This window comes from Phyllostomus discolor, chromosome 12, assembly GCF_004126475.2.
Source record: "Phyllostomus discolor isolate MPI-MPIP mPhyDis1 chromosome 12, mPhyDis1.pri.v3, whole genome shotgun sequence".
Classification (NCBI taxonomy): domain Eukaryota; kingdom Metazoa; phylum Chordata; class Mammalia; order Chiroptera; family Phyllostomidae; genus Phyllostomus; species Phyllostomus discolor.
This window is the reverse complement of record NC_040914.2, coordinates 60,206,959-60,226,317: the sequence shown is the minus strand read 5'-3', so window position 1 is coordinate 60,226,317 and position 19,359 is coordinate 60,206,959. Positions and strand designations below refer to the sequence as shown.

General features: G+C 38.9%; 1 protein-coding gene and 1 non-coding gene across 3 annotated transcripts in view; both read right to left on the bottom strand.

Annotated features, from left to right (window-relative positions):
- The window catches only part of LRRC36 (leucine rich repeat containing 36), a 57,183-nt gene extending 41,242 nt beyond the window's left edge, over positions 1 to 15,941 (bottom strand). Inside the window, exon 1 of one of the 2 annotated variants that reach the window (XM_028501941.2) lies at positions 15,842 to 15,941. In XM_028501941.2, coding sequence (XP_028357742.1) covers positions 15,842 to 15,911 — 70 coding nt within the window. In that variant the 5' untranslated portion in view covers positions 15,912 to 15,941. The remainder of the gene's footprint in view (positions 1 to 15,841) is intronic. The other variant, XM_028501940.2, reaches the window with a different exon arrangement.
- A 1,926-nt stretch (positions 15,942 to 17,867) lies between these two features.
- On the bottom strand, positions 17,868 to 17,974 carry LOC114488466. Its single transcript, XR_003683783.1, has one exon. It is a non-coding gene; the product is annotated as a U6 spliceosomal RNA (small nuclear RNA).
- Between the last annotated feature and the right edge of the window lie 1,385 nt (positions 17,975 to 19,359).

Here is a 19,359-nt window from a genome sequence, read left to right as displayed (position 1 = left end):
CAGTGAAAATAAGCCTTCCTTCCTCCCATATCTCACCTGTGAAAGGCCCTACATCCAAGGCTAATAAGATCAGATCTTTCTTTTAAAAGCAACAATACGATCTAGTACAGTCATAAAAACCTTGGTTTTACAGAACCCTTGGGTTTCCCTAATTACCCTGAAGGATGTACTTAAAGTCTCCAAAAGTTCTCAAAACATAATTTTTAAAAAATCCAAAACTCCCACTGTTAGGATTTAGCCTTGTAGATAATACTCACAAATTTTTGCCAAGATATATAGTATATACCACAAGGATGTCAACTGCAGAAAGGTTTTAGGAGAGTTGGAAAAAAAAAAAAAGAAAAAAAAAGAAAGGATCCATCAGCAGAAGAGTAGAACTAGATGTCCTAAATAGCAGTATGTTGATACAATGGGAAATGTGCTAGATCTGTGACCTTGTATAAGTCACTGAACTTCTCTGTGCGTTAGTTTACTCACCTGTAACATAAAAATAACAGTACCTAATTCATAAGGTGTTGTAGGATTAAATGAATATGTATACAAAACTTAGTACCAGACATATGTTGAGTACTATGTATGTGTGTTAATTATTGTTATGCAGCCATTAAAAAGAATGATATATTTATAGATGCTCATATGGAAAGATCTCCAAGACATACATTAAGTGAGGAAAGTGTGATTGTGTGTGTATAACTGCACTTTAAAGTGTATATATATATGGAGAGAGGGAGAGAGACAGAGAGAAGGAGGGAGAGAGATGTGTCAACTAGATTTCTAAGAGCACTGAAAAGAGGAGAACCTCAAACCTGTCAATAGGAACTCACTGGCGAGTGTGTGTGATGGACCAAACTGAGAATAACAATCAAAACCGAAAGCAGGCAGGTCTGCAAACCAAAAGGCTGCCAGATCAATTCCTGGTCAGGTTACATGCCTGGGTTGTGTTGGGGCATGCGAGAGGCAACTATCTACGTTTCTCTCACACATCAGCGTTTCTCTCTTTCTCCCTCCCTCCCTGTCTCTTTAAAAATAAATAAATAAAATATTTAAAATAAAAACTGAAAGGAGGTTCCAATTTGCAGGACCCAATTTGCAGGTGAGTGCCAGGGGACTGCACTGAAATAAGGTCTTAAGCTGCTGGAGCAGTCTAGGACCTATAGATTCTAGAAAGTAATAAACTGAAGATCCATTTCAAGACACTACCCACACCAGGGAGAACGTAGTGGGAGCGGAATCAGTGTGGAGTGGGACAGAGAAACAGGTTCAAAGGAAAGAGAAAGACCAAATATAAGTGAGGGAGGCAAGCAAAGATGGAGGATATTGGGGAGTATAAGGCTCTATTTTTTAGTATTTTGTGAACACAACGGAAAAGAAATCTCCAAAACTTTGAAACTAGAAAAGCTATTCTGGCCCACCATTCTCATCTAAAAGTATAGGAAAATTTACTGTACTTAAGCAAAGACCAGAGAAAAGGATTATGGTCAAATTTTATATGAAGTTATTAAAAGAAAAAAAGAGCGTAACAACATCGTTAAAGAATGACAGTACTCCAGAAAGTAATATCCACAAAACAAATGAAAATTGTAACTTAGTATTTCAAAGCAAGCTAAAAGATACTGTAGCAAAATGTAGCAGTTCTCAAAGTGCGGGTCCCTAGACCCCTGCAGGTCCCTGAGACAATGTACAAGGACCACAAAATCAAAACTACTTTAGACAATTATTTTTATAATTATAGCAAAACACTGATTAGCTTTTTCACTGTGTTGACATTTGCAATTATGGAGAAAAAGCAAAAACTACAGAGGCCTTAGGATGAATCAAGGCAGTAGCATCAAACCTCATTTGTAATCATTGTATTCTTCACCACTGTATGCTTGCAGAGATTTTAAGAAGCCAGTTACACTTCAGAATGCCCTTGAAAAAGCAGTAAAAGTGGATAATTTTATTGAATCTTGATGTTTGAGTGCATGTCTTTTTTACATTGTGTGACTAAATGGGAAGTATATATGAAGTACTTCTGCCTCATTCTGATGTGCGGTAGATGTCCTGAAGGAAAATGCTTGTATGATTTTTGAGATGTCAGGCCACTTTTTAATGGAATACCATTTTAACTTGGAAAAAAACCTGACACATTATGGTTATTCAGACCTGATATGTGGCAGAAATTTTCTTGTAAATAAACAAAGTGAGCCTGTCACTTCAGGAAAACAACTCACAGTAATTATTGTCAATCATAACATTTGAGCTTCCGAGCAGAAGTTAAAATTTTGGGAAACTTGTATTTGCCACCACGAACTTGACAGTTTCTGAATATTTAAAGACTTTTAAAAAGATTTTACTCATTTATTTTTTAGAGAGAGAGAAAGAGAGGAAGAAAAGGAGAGACAGAAACATTCAGGTGTTAGAGGAACATCAATGGGGTGCCTCTTGCTCGCCCCCAACAGGGGACCTGGCCGGCAACCCAGGCATGTGCCCTGACTGGAAATCAAACCAGTGACCTTCAGGTTTTTGGGTTAACACCCAACCCACTGAACTACACCAGTCAGGGCTAAAGACTTTTTGAATGAGATTGGTGATTATATTAACAGACAGGATTTTAAATGTTATATAGTAAAACTTACCAATATTTAGAAGATCTACATATCCCAGCTACTATTTTTCAAATGACTAAGGCATGATGTTACAAAATCATGTATGGGCAAAAGATCCACTTAAATGCAAGATATACCAATGGGTTTTAATGTAACAGAGTGCAAAAAAATACACTGACATGGTTTTAGATTCCACATACAACTAAACTTTGGGAAATTACCATTTGTCCATTTTTAATATCATATCAAATAAGAATATCCACAATTCTCTGAAAAAGATATTAAAACATTCCTTCCTTTTCCAACAACATATCTGTGTAAGGTGGGATTTTAAAAAATATATTTCCACCAAAACAACATATAACAGATTTAATACAGAAGTGGATATGAGAATCTGGCTGTCTTCAATGAAGACATTAAAAAATTTGTAAGAATATAAAACAGTGCCCCTTCTCTCACTATTTTTCATTTTGGAAAATATAGTTATTTTTCAAAAATATTATTTATGTTAACATATAATGGGTATGTTAGGGTTATCTTTTAATGAGTTAATAAATATTTTAAATTTTTCTCAGTTTTTTAATAGGGTAAGTATTAGTAATGTAGACTACATTAATAAAAGCTCTTTGAACTCCTCAATAATTTTTTTAAAATCCTAACTCTTTTTTTTTAAGATTTTATTTATTTATTTTTAGAGAGGGGAAGGAAGGGAGAGAGAGAGAGAAACATCAACGTGTGGTTGCCTCATGTGGCCCCCACTGGGGATGTGGCCTGCAACCCAGGCATGTGCCCTGACTGGGAATCGAACCTGCAATGTTTTGGTTTGCAGCCCACGCTCAATCCACTGAGCTACGCCAGCCAGGGCTTTTTTTTTTTTTTTTTCTAAGATTTTATACTCCTCAATAATTTTTAAGAATATAAAGGAATCCCAAGACAAAAAGTTCAGTGCTGAAAAATGTAAATTAGAAAAATTCAGAATTATTGAAAAAAGGAAGATTTAAAAATAGCAAAGACAGAACTCAAGAAATAATAAAAATAAAATTAAAAGGTAATTTCAGGAGTACCAAAACAAAAAACAAACAAAAAAAAAAACAGAGAGAGAACAATTCTACTTCCAGTATATATCCAAAAGAATTGAAAACAAGGAATCTAACATATATTTGTCCACTCATCTTCAGAGGAACATAACAATAGCCAAAGGGTGGACACAACCCAAATGTCTATTATGAATGAATGGATAAACAAAATGTGGTTGCACGGTGAAATTTTATTCAGCCTTCTAAAGGAAAAAAATTATGATACATACTACAACGTGGATGAACCTTGAAAACATTATGCTAAGTGGAATAAGTGAGGCACAACAAAAGTAAAAATATTACTGGCTGGTGTGGCTCAGTGGACTGAGTGCCAGACTGTGAAACTAAAGGGTCACTGGTTTGATTCCCAATCAGGGCACATGCCTAGGTTGCAGGAGGTCCCCAGTAGGGGGCGTGTGAGAGGCAACCACACATTGACACTTCTCTCCCTTTTTCTCCATCCCTTCCCCTCTGTCTAAAAATATATAAATAAATTTTTTAAAAAAAATAGTAAAAACATTGTCTGATTCCACTTACATCAGGTACCTAGAATAGTCAAATTCATAGAGACAGAAAGAAAGGTGGTTGTCAGGGTCTGAGAGTAGGTGGGAATAGTGAGTTATTTTTTAAAGGGTACAAAGTTTTGATTTGGGAAGATGAAGAAGTTCTGGATATGAATGGTGGTGATGGTTGTACAACATCGTGAATGTATTTAAGACCACTTAACTGAGCACTTAAAATGCTTAAAATGGTTTTATGTTATAAATATTTTACTATTATTTTTTAAAATGGAGAGTGTCTCTGTAGATATAATATATGTTATAGGTAAAACTATAAAACTTTAAAAATATAAGACAGGAGGAAATCTAGGTGACCTTGGTTTTGGCAATAAGTTTTTAATACAACACTAAGTATATATTTAAAATGAAAAAGAAATGGAGTATAGTCATGCAATGGAATACTACTCAGGACTCTGAAAGAATATCCAAACTTTATACTGGAAAAAAGTCAGACACAAAAGACTATATACCGTATGATTCTTGTTATATGAAATTCAAGAATAGGCAAACAATCTATGGTGGTAGAAATCAGGACATTAATTGACTGTAGGGATGATGGATTGACTGGAAAAAACAGGAGGGAACTTTCTGGGATGATGAACATATCTGGATTTCAGATGTGGTATCCAAAATATACAAAGAACTCTTAAGATTCAACAGTAAGATAACAACTCTACTCAAAAATGGACAAAAGGCCCAAACAGACAACTCACTGAAGAAGATATATATGGCAAAAAAAAAAAAAAAAGAAAGAAAAGAAAAGATGCTCAACATAAGTCATTAGGAAACTGCAAATTAAAACAATGAGATACCACTACATGCTTATTTGAATGGCCAAAATCCAAAACACTAACAACGCCAGATGTTGGTGAGGATGAGGGTATTTTAGTCTGACTGAGCTTCTGTAAAAAACACCGCAGACTGAGTGGCTTATAAACAGCAAACATTTATTTCTCCCAGCTCTGGAGGCTGGGAGTCCAAGATCAGGGTACTAGCATGGTCAGGTTCTGGTGAAAGCCCTCTTCCAGGTGCATACTGCCTGCTTACCAATGTGTCCTCCCCTGACAGAAGAGGGCAAGGCAGCTTTCTTTATGGCCTCTTTTTTAAAGTCATTAATCTCTTTTCTTTTTTTAAAGATTTTGTTTATTTATTTTTAGAGAGAGGGGATAGGAAAGAGAAAGAGGAGGAGAGAAACACTGATGTGAGAGAGAAACATCGATCAGCTGCCTCTCATACGTGCCTTGATCAGGATGAACCTACAACCCAGGCATGAGCCCTGACCAAGAATCAAACCGGTGACCTTTCACTTTGCAGGATGACCTCCAACCAACTGAGCCACTCCACTCAGGGCCATTAATCTCTTTTATGAGGATTCTGCCCTCATGATTTAAAACACCTTCCAAAGGCCCCACTTCTTAATACCAGCACACTGGAATTAGGGTTTTAACATATGAATTGGGGGTGGGGGACACAAATACTCAGACCATAGGATGGGGCAACAGAAACTCTCATTTGTTACGGTGGGAATGCAAAGATGTAGCCTCTTTAGAAGACAGCTTGGCAGTTTCTCACAAAGTGAATCACAGCTTGCTATATGATTTGGTAATCACGCTCCTTGGTATTTTCAATCAAATAAGTTGAAACTTTATGTCCACACAGTAACGTGTACTACAATGTTTTATTCATAATTGTCAAAACTTAGAATTAGGTACAACCAAGATGTCCTTTGATAATTAACTGGATAAACAAACTATGAATCCACACAGTATATTACTACAAAAAGAAATGAGTTATCAAGCAATGGAAAGACACAGAAGAATCTTAAATACATATTTCTAAGTGAAAGAAGCCAATCTGAAAAGGTTATATACTCTGTGATTCCAACTATATGACATTCTAGAAAGGGGAACAGTTAAAGGATCAGTGGTTGCCAGGGGTTCAGTGGGAGGGAGGAATAAAATAGGTGGAGTGCAGGGGATTTTGGGGGCAGTGCAGCTATTGTGTGTGACACTATATATTTATCAAAACCTACAGAACTGTACAACACAAACAGTGAACCTGAATGTCAACTACAGAGTGGAGTTAATAATAACACATTAATATTGGTTCATCAATCATAACAAATATACCACACTAATGCAAGATATAAATAACAGGGAAAACTGTGTGGGAGGGAACACGAGAGGGGAGGTGTGAGGGAGGAAGAATATATGAAACTCTCCGTACTTTCTGCTCAATTTTTCTGTAAACTTAACACTGCATTTAAAAATATAGTCTGTTAATTTAAAAAGAGAAATAAAGTACCCATACATGCTAAAATATGGATGAATCTCAAAAATATCATGCTATGTGAAAGAAATCAGACACAAAAGGCCATATATGGTACAATTCCATATATATGAAATAACCAAAAAGGCAAATCCATAGAGACAGAAAGCGGATTAGTGGTTGCTAGGGGCTGAGAGGAGCTGGAAATGAGGAGTGACTGCCTAAGGGGAATGGAATTTCTTTTGGGCTGATAAAAATGTTCTGGAACTAGATAGTGGTGATGGTTACACAGTGTACTAAATGACACTGAATTGCATACTTTAAATGTTATAGTATGTAAATTATATTAAAAAAAATCCTGACTCAGAGGGCAGTATATTGGTATTTCTTTCTATAGTATGTAATAATCTAACACCCTGAAAGTCTATTACTATGGGACAAAGGCTAAGTTCAATCATGATCTCCATCAGTGCCTCACAGCACTTCTCATGCCTTTCACTGAAATCCATTTTGAAAAACAGACATTTAACATTTTTAAGGGAACCATAGTTCAGTCGAGATGGAGGCATAGGTAAACACAGCTGGGCTCCTCACACAACCATACCTCATCAAAATTACAACTAAACTAAAGAACAACCATCACTCAGAATCATCAGATATTGAGTTGAGTGGAAGTCCAACATCTATGGAATTAAAGAAATCACATCCATCCAGACTGGTAGTAGGGGCAGAGATGCAAAGACACTGAACACGCTGGTCCCACATTCATGTGTAGTGAATAAAAATTCAGGAGAGATATCTTAGGATCGAGGGGTCCCAGCCCCACATTAGGGCCCCCAGCCCAGAGTTCCAGTGCCAGGAAGATAAGTCCCCGTAACTTCAGGCTACAAAAACCAGTGGGGATTGAGTTGGTGGAAGAAACTTCTGAGTCTCAAGCAGTTCCTCTTAAAGAACCACACACAGAATGACTCATACTCACTCCCTCTGATCTCTAGCGCCAGGGTGGCAGCATGAAGGGTACCAGTGATATACAGGGAGAAACTGAAGTGCCTGGCATCAGGTGAGAGCTGGGGAACAGCTTTCTCCCAGACAGGAAGATGGGCAGAGACCATTGTTCCTTTTCTGACCCCTCCACCCAAAGAGCCACAGAGCCAGCAGGCAGGTGCCACAACTGAGACTCCATCAACCTGGCAAACAGTGTTTGCCCCACCCTGGAGATCTCCCGAGGCTCTGCCTCACTCAACTTACAGCCCAAACAAGCTATTAAGAGTGGCTTTTCTATATGAATGGATGGACTTGGCTCATGCTTCACAACTTCCTAAGCTCTCTCAAACAAGCAACAGCCAACCTCAGTGAGACCTCAGTCCCCATACCTCTTTTCAAGTGGCTCCAGGCCCAGCACTAGCAGCAGCTAGCCTAGATTCACAGCTTGGCTTCACCTGGGAATCTCCAAGCCCAGCACAAATAGCAGCCATCTCAGATTGCTTTATAACTCAGGCAGCATGGCCCCAGGCAAAACACAGGTGGGGTGACCTTGGCTTCTAGTACCCAAGAAACCCCAGAGCTTGTGCACCTACTGGACAGCTACAGACACTTTGGACCACTACCACCCTACCCCTGCGCAGCTGATCCTCCACAGAGGGCAGGGGTTGGTGGCCAGTGGTCACAGCCAGTCTTTGCAGCTGACCTAGGCAAATCCCTCCCATTGACCTGCCAATAGCAATCAAGGCTCAACTATAAGAGATAGGTGTACTCAGCCTACACAGAGGGTGCATCACAAGTACCCACTTTGGGTGATAGGGGAGGCTGTGCCACTGGACCCTACAAGACACCTATTACATTAGGCCACACTACCAAGACATGGAATCAAAGCAGCTCTACCAAAAACACAGAAACAGACACAGGTTGCCATAATGAGGAGACAAAGAAACATGACCCAGATGAAAGAACAGATCAAAACTCCAGAAAAAGAGCTAACTGAAGTAGAGATAAGCAATCTATCAGATGCAGAGTTCAAAATACTGGTCATAAGGATGCTTAAGAATTTAGTGAGGACCTCAACAGCATAAAAAAGATCCAGTCAGAAATGAAGCATATACTAATTGAAATAAAGGACAATTTATAGGGAAACAGCAGTAGAGTGGATAAAGCCAAGAATCAAATCGATGATTTGGAACAAAAGGTAACAGAAAACAACCAATCAGAACAACAAGAAGGAAAAAGAATTTAAAAAATAAGGAAAGAGTAAGGAGCCTCTGGGACAACTTCAAGCATTCCAACATTCACCTCATTGGGGTGCCAGAAGGAGAACAGAAAGAGCAAGAAATTGGAAATCTATTTGAAAAAATAATGAAAGAAAACTTCCCTAATTTGGCAAAGGAAATAGACATGCAAGTCCAGGAAGCACAGAGAGTCCCAAACAAAATGGATGCAAAGAGGCCCACTCCAAGACACATTACAATTAAAATGCCACAGGTTGAAAATAAAGAGAGAATCTTAAAAACAGCAAGAGAAAAGCAGTTAGTTACCTACAGGGATGTTCCCATAAGACTGTCAGCTGATTTTTCAAAAGAAACTTTGCAGGCTAGAAGGTATTGGTAAGAAATATTCAAAGTCATAAAAAGTGAGAACCTACAGCCAAGATTGCTGTACCCAGCAAAGCTATCATTTAGAACCAAAGGGCAGATAAAGAGCTTCCCAGACAAGAAAAAAATTAAAGGAGTTCATCATCACCAAGCCGTTATTATATGAAATGTTAAAGGACTTACTTGAGAAAAATAAGATCAAAATTATGAACAATAAAGTGGCAATAAATACATATCTATCAATGATTGAATCTGAAAAACAAACTAAGCAAACAAGAAGAACAGAGACAGAATCATGAATATGGAGAGCATTTTGATAGTTGCCAGATGGGAGGCAGTTTTGCGGGGAATGGGTGAAGATGTGAGGGGATTAAGAAGTACAAATACATAGTTACAGAACAGCCATGGGATGTAAAGTACAGTATAGGAAATGGAGTAGCCAAAGAACCAGTGGGCATGAACAAAGGTGTGGGGATTACCTGAGGGAGTAGGTAGAGGGGGCAAAGGTGGAAAAACTGGGACAACTATAATAGCATAATCAATAAAATATAATTAAAAAATAAAAAACAGGGAACCATAATTATCTTTCAAATGGTAAAGTGTCACAGAGACAGACATTCTTTTACAATTCATATGTACAGGTCTTTAGAGGTTATGCATTATTTGGTTTCAATGTTTATAAAGAGAGTGAAGATAAACAGATCAGGGACCAAATCAAACATTGCACATCACACATGCCAAGAATGCAGAATCATCTTCCAATTTTAACATATGGGCTACATATATTAAATAGACAAAATCATGTTTTATTCATGAAAACAACAAATCAAGTAATCTTTCTATAGAAACCATTTATAACTCACTTAGAAACTGAATTCATAATCTAATAAATATTTTAATGTGATGATGAAAGAGTTTCAAATAAATAAAACAAAAAATGTCTTAGAAGTCAAGTTCAGCACCAATTATGATAATAATTGCAGTGGATTGGAACACAACAAAAACATTTAAATCCATGAGTTTATAATAACTCTCATTGATCATCTTTGGAGGATCTTAAGAAAACAACTCAATTCAACCCATTTTTTCAAAAACTGGTAAATAAGGTGAAATAAATCAAGTATTTATTCTGCCTTTCCTGTATAAACTGTACCTCAGTGTAACCAAATAGTTGGTGTGAAGTTTCTTTTTATATAAGTATTACAGCTAATAAAGATCAAATTAAAAAATTATCATTTTGCAATTCCTAATATATTAATGGGCCCTGGGCAATCATATTCAATGGCTGATAATGTCACAAAAAGAGTACCAGATATTATATAGTTCCAGACAAAAGTACACACCATCATCTATGAAGTAGTCTTGCAAAAAAAAAAAAAAAATCAAACCTAAATCTGATCAAGCTACTGATTAATCCAGCTACTGATTAATCTAACTACTGATTAATAGAGAATACAAAAAACAAGTGAGACACCATATATAAGAGTAAACTCAAAATGGATTAAAGACAATGTTAGACTCAAAACCATAAAAATCCTAGAAGAATATGTAGGCAGTAAAATATCAGACATTTCTCATACCAATATTTTTTCTGATATCTTGTCTTGGGCAAGGGAAACAAAAGGAAGAATAAACAAATGGAAGTACATCAAACTAAAAAGTGTGTCTATGGTCCTGGCTGAGTAGCTTAGTTGGTTAGAGCATTGTACTGATAGGCCAAGGTTGTGGGTTAGATCCCCCATCAGAGCACATGCAAGAATCAACCAATGAATGTATAAATAAGTGAAACAACAAAATCAACATTTCCCCTCTCTCTGTCTCTCTCTCGTCCCTTCCTCTCTCTCAAATAAATAACTGAAAATTTAAAAAATAAAAAAAAAAAATTGCACAGCAAAGGAAACCAACAAAATCAAAAGACAGCCCACTGAATGAAAGAATATATTCACCAATGATACATCTGACAAAGGGTTAATATCCAAAATTCATAAAGAACTTATAAAACTCAATACCAAAAAAAAATTTTTTTAATGGGCAAAGCACCTGAATAGACACTTCCCCAAAGAGACATACAGATTATGGCCAACAGGTATACAAAAAAATGCTCAATGTTACTAATCATCAGAGAAATGCAAAATAAAACCACAATGAGATATCACCTCACACTTGTCAGAATGGTTCTCAATAAATCAACAAGCAACAGTGTTGATGAGGATGTGCAAAAAGGGAACCATTGTGCACTGTTGGTGGGAATGTACACTGGTGCAGCCACTGTGGAAAGCAGTATGGAGTTACATCAAAGATTAAAAATACAACTGCCTTATGACCCAGTGATTCCACTTCTGGGAATATATCCAAAGAAACCCAGAACACTAATTCAAAAGAATATACCCACTCCAGCATTACTCACAATAGCCAAGATTTGGAAGCAGCTCAAGTATCCATTGGCAGATGTGTGGAAAGACAAAGCTGTGGTACGTTTATGCAATGGAACACTACTTGGTCACAAAAAAGAAGTTAATCTTACCCTTTGCAACAGCATGGATGGACTTGGAAAGCATCATGCTAAGTGAAATAAACTAGTCAGAGAAAGACAAGTACCATATAATCTCACTTACATGTGGAATCTAATGAACAAAATAAACGAACAAAATAGAAATAGACTCATAGATAAGAGAACAGACTGACAGCTCTCAGAGGGGAGGTGTGTTGCAGGGCTGAGTGAAAAGAGTGAAGGGATTAAGCTAAGTAAATAATGAATGAATGAATAAATAACCAAATAACTCATAGACACAGACAACAGTGTGGTGATTACCAGAGGCAAAGGGGGTAGGGGGAGGTAGAAGAGGATATAGGGGGGATAAGTGGTGATGGAAGGAGACTTGACCTAGAGTGGTGAACACACAATACAATATACAGATGACATATTATAGAACTGCACACCTGAAACTTACATAATAACATTTTATTAGCCAATGTTGCCCCGATACATTCAATAAAAAATAAAAAAAGAAATGGGAAAATGTTAAATATCTTAGAAATATCATAAGAAAAATCAGGATTATAAGAAACGATTCAAAACAAATCACCTAATTTCTTCAAACACAATAGAAAATGCAAGAGAAAAAGAAGGGGAACCTATAGATCAAATATTATGTAAGACAAAAGTCAATCAATTCCAATAGACCTTATACAAATTCTGATTTCAAAAAAAAAATTGTAGGAATTGAAGAAATGAGAATACTTGTGGATATATGATAATACTAAGAAATTACTGTTAAGTGCTTTTAGGTTTTATGTGATTTTTTAAAATGTTTTTATCTTTTGAAGATACATACTAAATATTTATGGGTTAAATACTATATTTGGGATTTGCTTCAAAATAAATAGTGCAGAGGGTTGAGGGTGGGTAGAGGATAGGTGAGGTCTAATGAAAGACTGGCCGTGAATTAATGATAACTGTTTAGGTAGGGTGATGGGAGCTCATTATTCTTTTGTCTCTACTCTTGCATGTATTTGTGAATTGCCATAATAAAATAAGTGCTATATATTTCATATGTAAAGAATATTTCTCAAAGCTATCCAAGAGATTGGTAACGGTGATTGTCTTTAGGAAGGAGAACTGGGTCAGGGCCAGGGGGGAGGGGGTCAAGACTTACTTTTACTGTGCAATTATTATAGTAATCATATTGTAATTTAATTAAATTATTTTAAAAAGCAAAAAATATATAATTACATATTTTCCTGCCAAATAATTATTATCAGCCTACGAATATGCTCAGGTACATAGACTCTTTAAAACCTTGTTCTTGCCCTGGCTGGCGTAGCTCAGTGGATTGAGTGCAGGCTGCGAACCAAAGTGTTGCAGGTTCGATTCCCAGTCAGGGCATATGCCTGGGTTGCAGCCATGACCCCCAGTAACTGCACATTGATGTTTCTCTCTCTCTTTCTCTCTCCCTTCCCTCCCTAAAAATAAATAAATAAAATCTTTAAAAACACACACAAAAAAACAAAAAAACAAAAACAAAAAAAAACCTTGTTCTTGATCTCACATCATATACTCCAGCTGACAATCCACTTCTGTAGTCTCCTTATAACCAAACTTCTCAGCAAAGTTTCTTACCCTCACTATCTCTTCTTCCTCACATATCATTCCCTTTTTGTACTACTACAGTTTGGCTTCTCTCCTCCCCTCTCTCCCCAAACACCCCTAGTCAAAGTCCCCAGCGAGCTCCACGTTACAAATCTAACAGACACTTCTCTACATTTAACTCGCTCAGCTTGTTAGCAGCATTTGGCACAAGTGACCATCACTTCCCTGATACACTATCCACTCTTAAGTTCCAAGACACCACACTCCTCCTCCTCTATTTAACCTGTAAACATTGAAACACTCCAAGGCTGACTCTTAAGCCTCTTATATTCTCCATCCACATTCTCTAGTTAGGCAAGTTTATCCCGTTCCCAAGGTTTTAAATATCACCCACCTGTTTGCTAATGTCGCCAAAATGTATATCTCTAACCCTGACCTCTCCTCTGAGACCCAAACTCATATATCTGCTGAAATAAAATCTCACAGTTGAATGTCTAACAGATATCTTAAAATGCTCACAACAGCAATCTCAATTCCCTTTCCCCAAACCTATCTTTCTCATAGTCTTCACTCTCTCTTGCCTTCAATAAACACAACTATTCCACCCAGCAATATCTCAAGACTAAATGTTATCTTTGAATTTTCCTTTTCCTAATCTCCCACATTCAATTTCTTTGTAATTCCCATCCTGTCTGTGCACAAAACACACCTTGACTCCTCCAGGCACTTCTTTCTATCTCCAGTCATCCTCCTAGTACAGTAAGCCGTCGGTTATCTCTTATCTGGACCACTGTAACAGGCTTCTCATGAATAAGAGTACTATTCTTTTAAATGAGTATTAGATCAGGTCACATCCCTGCCTAAAAATGCTGTTGTGGAAATTGATGAGCTGATTCTAAAATTGTCAGAAGAAAATAAAGGTCCAAGAATAGCTCAGACAATTTTGAAGGATGAAGAGGAGGTAAATGGAGAAAGGTAAGGGGAAGAACACTGATGACTTCACCAGTTATCAAAACTTACTGTTGGATACCACTAACAAATATACAAATTCTGGGGAAACTGGCTATCAGCATAAAATGATACAATTATATGATATTATACATTACATATAAAAATAAACTCCACATAGATTAGACTTAATGTGAAAAACAAAGCTGCGTAATTTTTAGGAAAAAAATATGGGATCCTATTACATCAGTATTGTTGGAATTGTCAGAATGAGCACAATTTTGTTACTCAAAAGCCTGTTATGAAAACAAGCAAGCAAATGAAAACAAGCAAAAATAAATCTGCCACATATTGTTCTGGCTGGAGAATGGGAGGGGTATGTGCCACCCCCTGCCCCACACACCCTTACCAAATCAAACGGAGTCAACATACATTTTTTAAAAGGCAAGAAACATGCAAAACTGTATAAGCCAGTAAAGATTTTCTTAGCTAACTTGTAAAATAGGGAAGTTCAAAGTAATTTGGAAAAGAAAAAATAATAAACCTGAGATATAGACATCGATCTATCTGTACAACAAACCATTATCTTTGGTCAGAGGTAGGGGAAGATTTCAAGAAAAAGGAAGATCAATATCCTTATTCACTCATATAATGTTTGACTGTTACTAACACGCACTAATTTTGATAAACTTTAAATAACAATGTTTAAATAAAATAAAACCAAGGTATTTCATATCCCACAGGTCAAAAGTACTAGAAGCAAGAAAGGCAACTTTTTGTTATGATTAGAGCACAACGTCTGGAATCACAGTCCCGGGTTAATTAGCCCTGGCTGCATCACTTTAGGCTCCGTGACTTTGAGCAAGAGTCTAAACCTAATTTTACTCATCTGTGAAATGGGACCAATGACAGCGTCTGCCTCATAGGCTTTTCGGGGGGAGGGATTAAATAATGCAAGAAAAGCACTCAACACAGGGCCTGGCATTAACGATACAGTGAATTCAGGGAGGGTAAAAGTTGAATTAGGAACGCTAGTAACTGACCCAACATGTCTACTCCTTAGAAACTCAGAGAGCAAGCTGTGTGAGTCAGACCCCAGGTCAAAGATCGGGTCAGGAGTCACTCAGCCAGTTTTATCTCCAGGACCAAGTCAGGGCTGAGGCCTTGACCTAGGCGCCCTGACAAATCAGATGCTATTGCCCTCACATCCGGCCCCTTTCTGAGTCTCTCTTAAAAGGAGGCTACACATCCGGAGTGACCAAAGAAATGGCCAAATTCTTGAGGCGGAGACTGGACGGAGAACATTTCACCCAAACCAGTCTCATCGGGTTGGAAGTTTCAGAAACGGCCAAAATGAACTGCCTTCGTGCCTCCTCAGTAGCACCCCGACCTCAAACACCCTCCTCAGCGTCTTCCTCCTCCCTCCAACAGCCCTCTTGGGGCTCAGTTTCCTTCCACCAGTTCAGACCCTGTCTAGATCTGTGGTCCTGCGCAGGGTCCCATTAATCTTGTTTCTCTGCTCAATTTCTCACCCTCCGCCCCAGACTCCCCGGTTCCTTCGGTTCCTTCACCTGCACCTGGGTGTAACCATTAGGCCTCAGCAACCTCTTCCGCCTCAGGGACCGCTCCTCCACCGCCTTCCCCCCACGTCTACTTCAGGTGCCCGGGCCTCCGCCTCAGTTTCCCCTCCTCAGCCTCAGACCCTAGGCTCCCGGCCTGGCCCTACCGGGCTGCTCCAGACTCAGCGCCCCCAGGCGGCGAATGCCCTCCTCGTCCAGCTCCCACTGCTCCGCCATCCCTGCCCGCCCCGCAGTGCCGCTCCACTCCACTGCGCTCACCTGTAGCGGTCCCCGAGGCCGCCCAGCGCGCGCCAGGCCCCGCCCCGCGCCATCAGGCCCTGCCCCCCGGCCCCGCCCCTCCGCGCGCCAGTGGGCCGTTATTGCCAAGGTCACGCGCCTGCCTGCCTGCCCGCCCGCCCGCCTGCCCGCCGCCGAAGTCCGAACCATGGTATGGAGCCCGTCCTGCTGGGGGCGCCAAAACCACTAAAACGGCGAATTGGGGCTGAATGGGGGCCATGTGATGGAGGATTATGGCTCTAGGGTTAGGTTACTGGTTCTGGGACCTGAGAGGATATGGCCCCAGTTTTGAAGGGCCTGGGTGCTGGGTCCGAGGAGTTGGAGGAATGCTCCTGCTTTGAGGGATGAAGTGTTCTATCTTTGAAAAGTTGGGGGATCCAGGCCTGATGAGTGGGCGTGGGCCTCTTGACAGGGCGAAGGTCTTTTTATCTCAGCTCTTGTGGCTATTGACTCTGAGGCAAGGTGGTGCATGGGCCGGCAAACGGGGGAGGAGGGGATCCAGACCTGAAGGATTGGGAGGCAGCCCTCTGAAGCATGATGGGAAACCTTGGGGAACTTGGCTCTGAGAAGTTGTCCTATTTTCAAGAGCATAAGGTCGTTCTAGCTTTAGAAATTGATTTTGGGGAGAAGGATCTGTGGAAAAGAGATGGTGCTCTGGGTTGGGATAGGGATGTCTATACTAGAGCCAGTGCATTTCCTCCAGTCAGTCCACCAAGTACTACAAGTCCCCAAGTTTGCCAGTGATTAAGGGCACTCCCCAGACTGGGACAGTTCTGCACCAACCAGCCCCTGAGCAGTCTTGGGGATGAAAACGCTGGAAAGAACAGCCACATCCTTAACCCCTACCCTCACTACAGTAGGTACCTCTTGAGACCCCTCCTGTGGATGGGACATGTATGTGTAAGAAGGAGGCAAACTCTTAAGCCAAGAACTTCTTGTCATACGTTATCCTTAAAGAGAAAAGAAGAACCACGACCAAAAAACTGTGGCTCACCTTCAAGGAGCAGGTTTTCTTCAGCATCCAAAATCACAGTCAAAGCTCACTTCACTGAGCTCTCAGTCAGCTAGTCACCTTTAAGGAGAACAAAAAGCAAAAATCCAGAGTCCTTGCGTATTTATGGTTTCCGGTCTAGGTAGGGCTCTTAGTTATTCTCAACTTGTCATGTTGTCTTACCCATATTTAGAAAGGCTAGGACTCCAAAGCCTGGGTTAGCCCATTAGATTGGCTTTTCCAGCTCTGCCTCTGTGAGTCATGACACTATTTTTCAATTTATAATATTTCTCTTCATGCCCCCTTTAACTCTTCTAGCTGCAAATGTGGCATATATAATTGCTCTTCTTTATATCTGAATATTAAGACTAGGTTTATTATGAAAGAACCCTGTCCCCTTCTTTGTTGCATGCATTTATTTTCCTTCCTCAGCTGTCAAAAGAGATGTGGGATTTTATTGGAGAAATAGGCTTTTCCTCTCTTTATCAACCACCTCTTACTCTAACATTTTTCCCCCCAGCAACACTTTAATGCAAATTTTTAAACATTCAGAAAGGTTGAATGAGTTGTACAGTCAGCATTATACATCCACCACCTAGATTCTACAGTGAACACGTTGCTGTATTTATCACATGTTCATCTATCTATCCCTCTGTCGATCCATCTTCCTTTTGATGCATTTCAGAATGAGTTACAATATCGGTACATTGTATATCAATCACTTCAGCATGCATGATTTTACCTAGAATTTAATATTGTTTTATGATTCTTAGGTAAAATTTTATACATTATGTATCACTCTTCAGGTTTTTTGTAAGAGTAGTAGTTGTTTTAAAATCTTATACAGATGGTGTATATTTGATGGATTTCTACTTTTTAATATATATTTTATTGATTATTCTATTAAAAATATGGAACACTGCATGAATTTGCATGTCATCCTTGTGCATGGGCATTGCTAATCTTCTGTGTATCATTCCATTGTTAGTATATGTGCTGCCAAAGTGAGCATGGCTTTCTACTTTTTTATAGTATTGATAAACTAAGTCATCTGGAAGCAAAATAGACAATTTATTTATGAACAGATAACCCTGAACTTTAAACAATGAGCTGGAAGTTTAGGGATCTTTGCTTCCTTTAACCCATAGAATTCAGCTGTCCTGCCATGGCTCTGATAAGGGAATGTCTCTGCAAGTATGATCCCAAGAGAGCCCTGCACATGCTCAGTGGGGTGGGGAGCGCCTCATCATAATTCTCTCCTTTTAAAACAGCTTTATTATGAAATAATTCATATACCATACAATTTACCATTTTAAAGTGTACAATTCAATGGTTTTTAGTAGGTTTACAGAGTTGTGTAACTACCACCACAATCAATTTTAGAACATTTGCATGATCCCCAAAAGAAGTTCCATACCTATCACTGGTCACCCCTTATGCTTCCCCCACCTCTCTCACCCTAGGCAACCACTAATCTACAATCTATCTTTATAAATTTGCCTATCATGCATATTACCTGTAGATGGAATCATTTATTTTGTGGTCTTTTGTGCCTGGCTTCTTAACATGAGTCAAGGTTTCATCCATGTTGTAGCATTTGTATCAATACTTTACTCTTTTTTATTGATTACATTTTGTTTACTCATTCATCAGCTGATGAACATTTGGGTTGTTTCTGCTTTTTTTTTATCCTCACCCAAGGATATGTTTACTGATTTTAGAGACACAGGAAAGGAGAGAGAGCTAGAGTAAAATTAATGTAAGAGAGAAACATCAATCAGTTGTCTCCAACATGTGCCCCGACTGGGTATCAAACCCACAACCTAGGTATGTGCCCTGACCAGGAATTGAACCGAGATCTTTTGGTGAATGGGATGACACTCCAACCAAGGGAGCCACCGAGCCAGGGCTGTTTCTACTTTTTAGGTGTTATGAATAATACTTCTGTGAACACTTGTTGGCAAGTTTTTGTGTAGACACACATTTTCATTTCTCTTGAGTTTGTAACTAAAAGTGGAATTGTTGGGCCATATAGTAACTCCATGTTTAACATTTTGAGAAACCTCCGAACTGTTTTCCAGAGCAGCTGCACCATTTTACACTCCCACCAGGAGTGTATAAGAGTTCCAATTTCTCCAGTCTTTGCTAACACTGGTTATTATCTATCTCTCTGATTCAGGCCATCCTAGTGGGTGTGAAGTGTTTTCTCGTTGTGAGTTCTGTGCACTTCCCTGATGGCTAATGATAAGTGTCTTTGCGTGTAATATTGGCCATTTATGTATCTTCTTTGGAGAAGTGTCTATTTAGATTCTTTTTTTTAAAGATTTTATTTATTTATTTTTAGGGAGGGAAGGGAGGGAGATAGAGAGAGAGAGAGAGAAACATCAATGTGAAGTT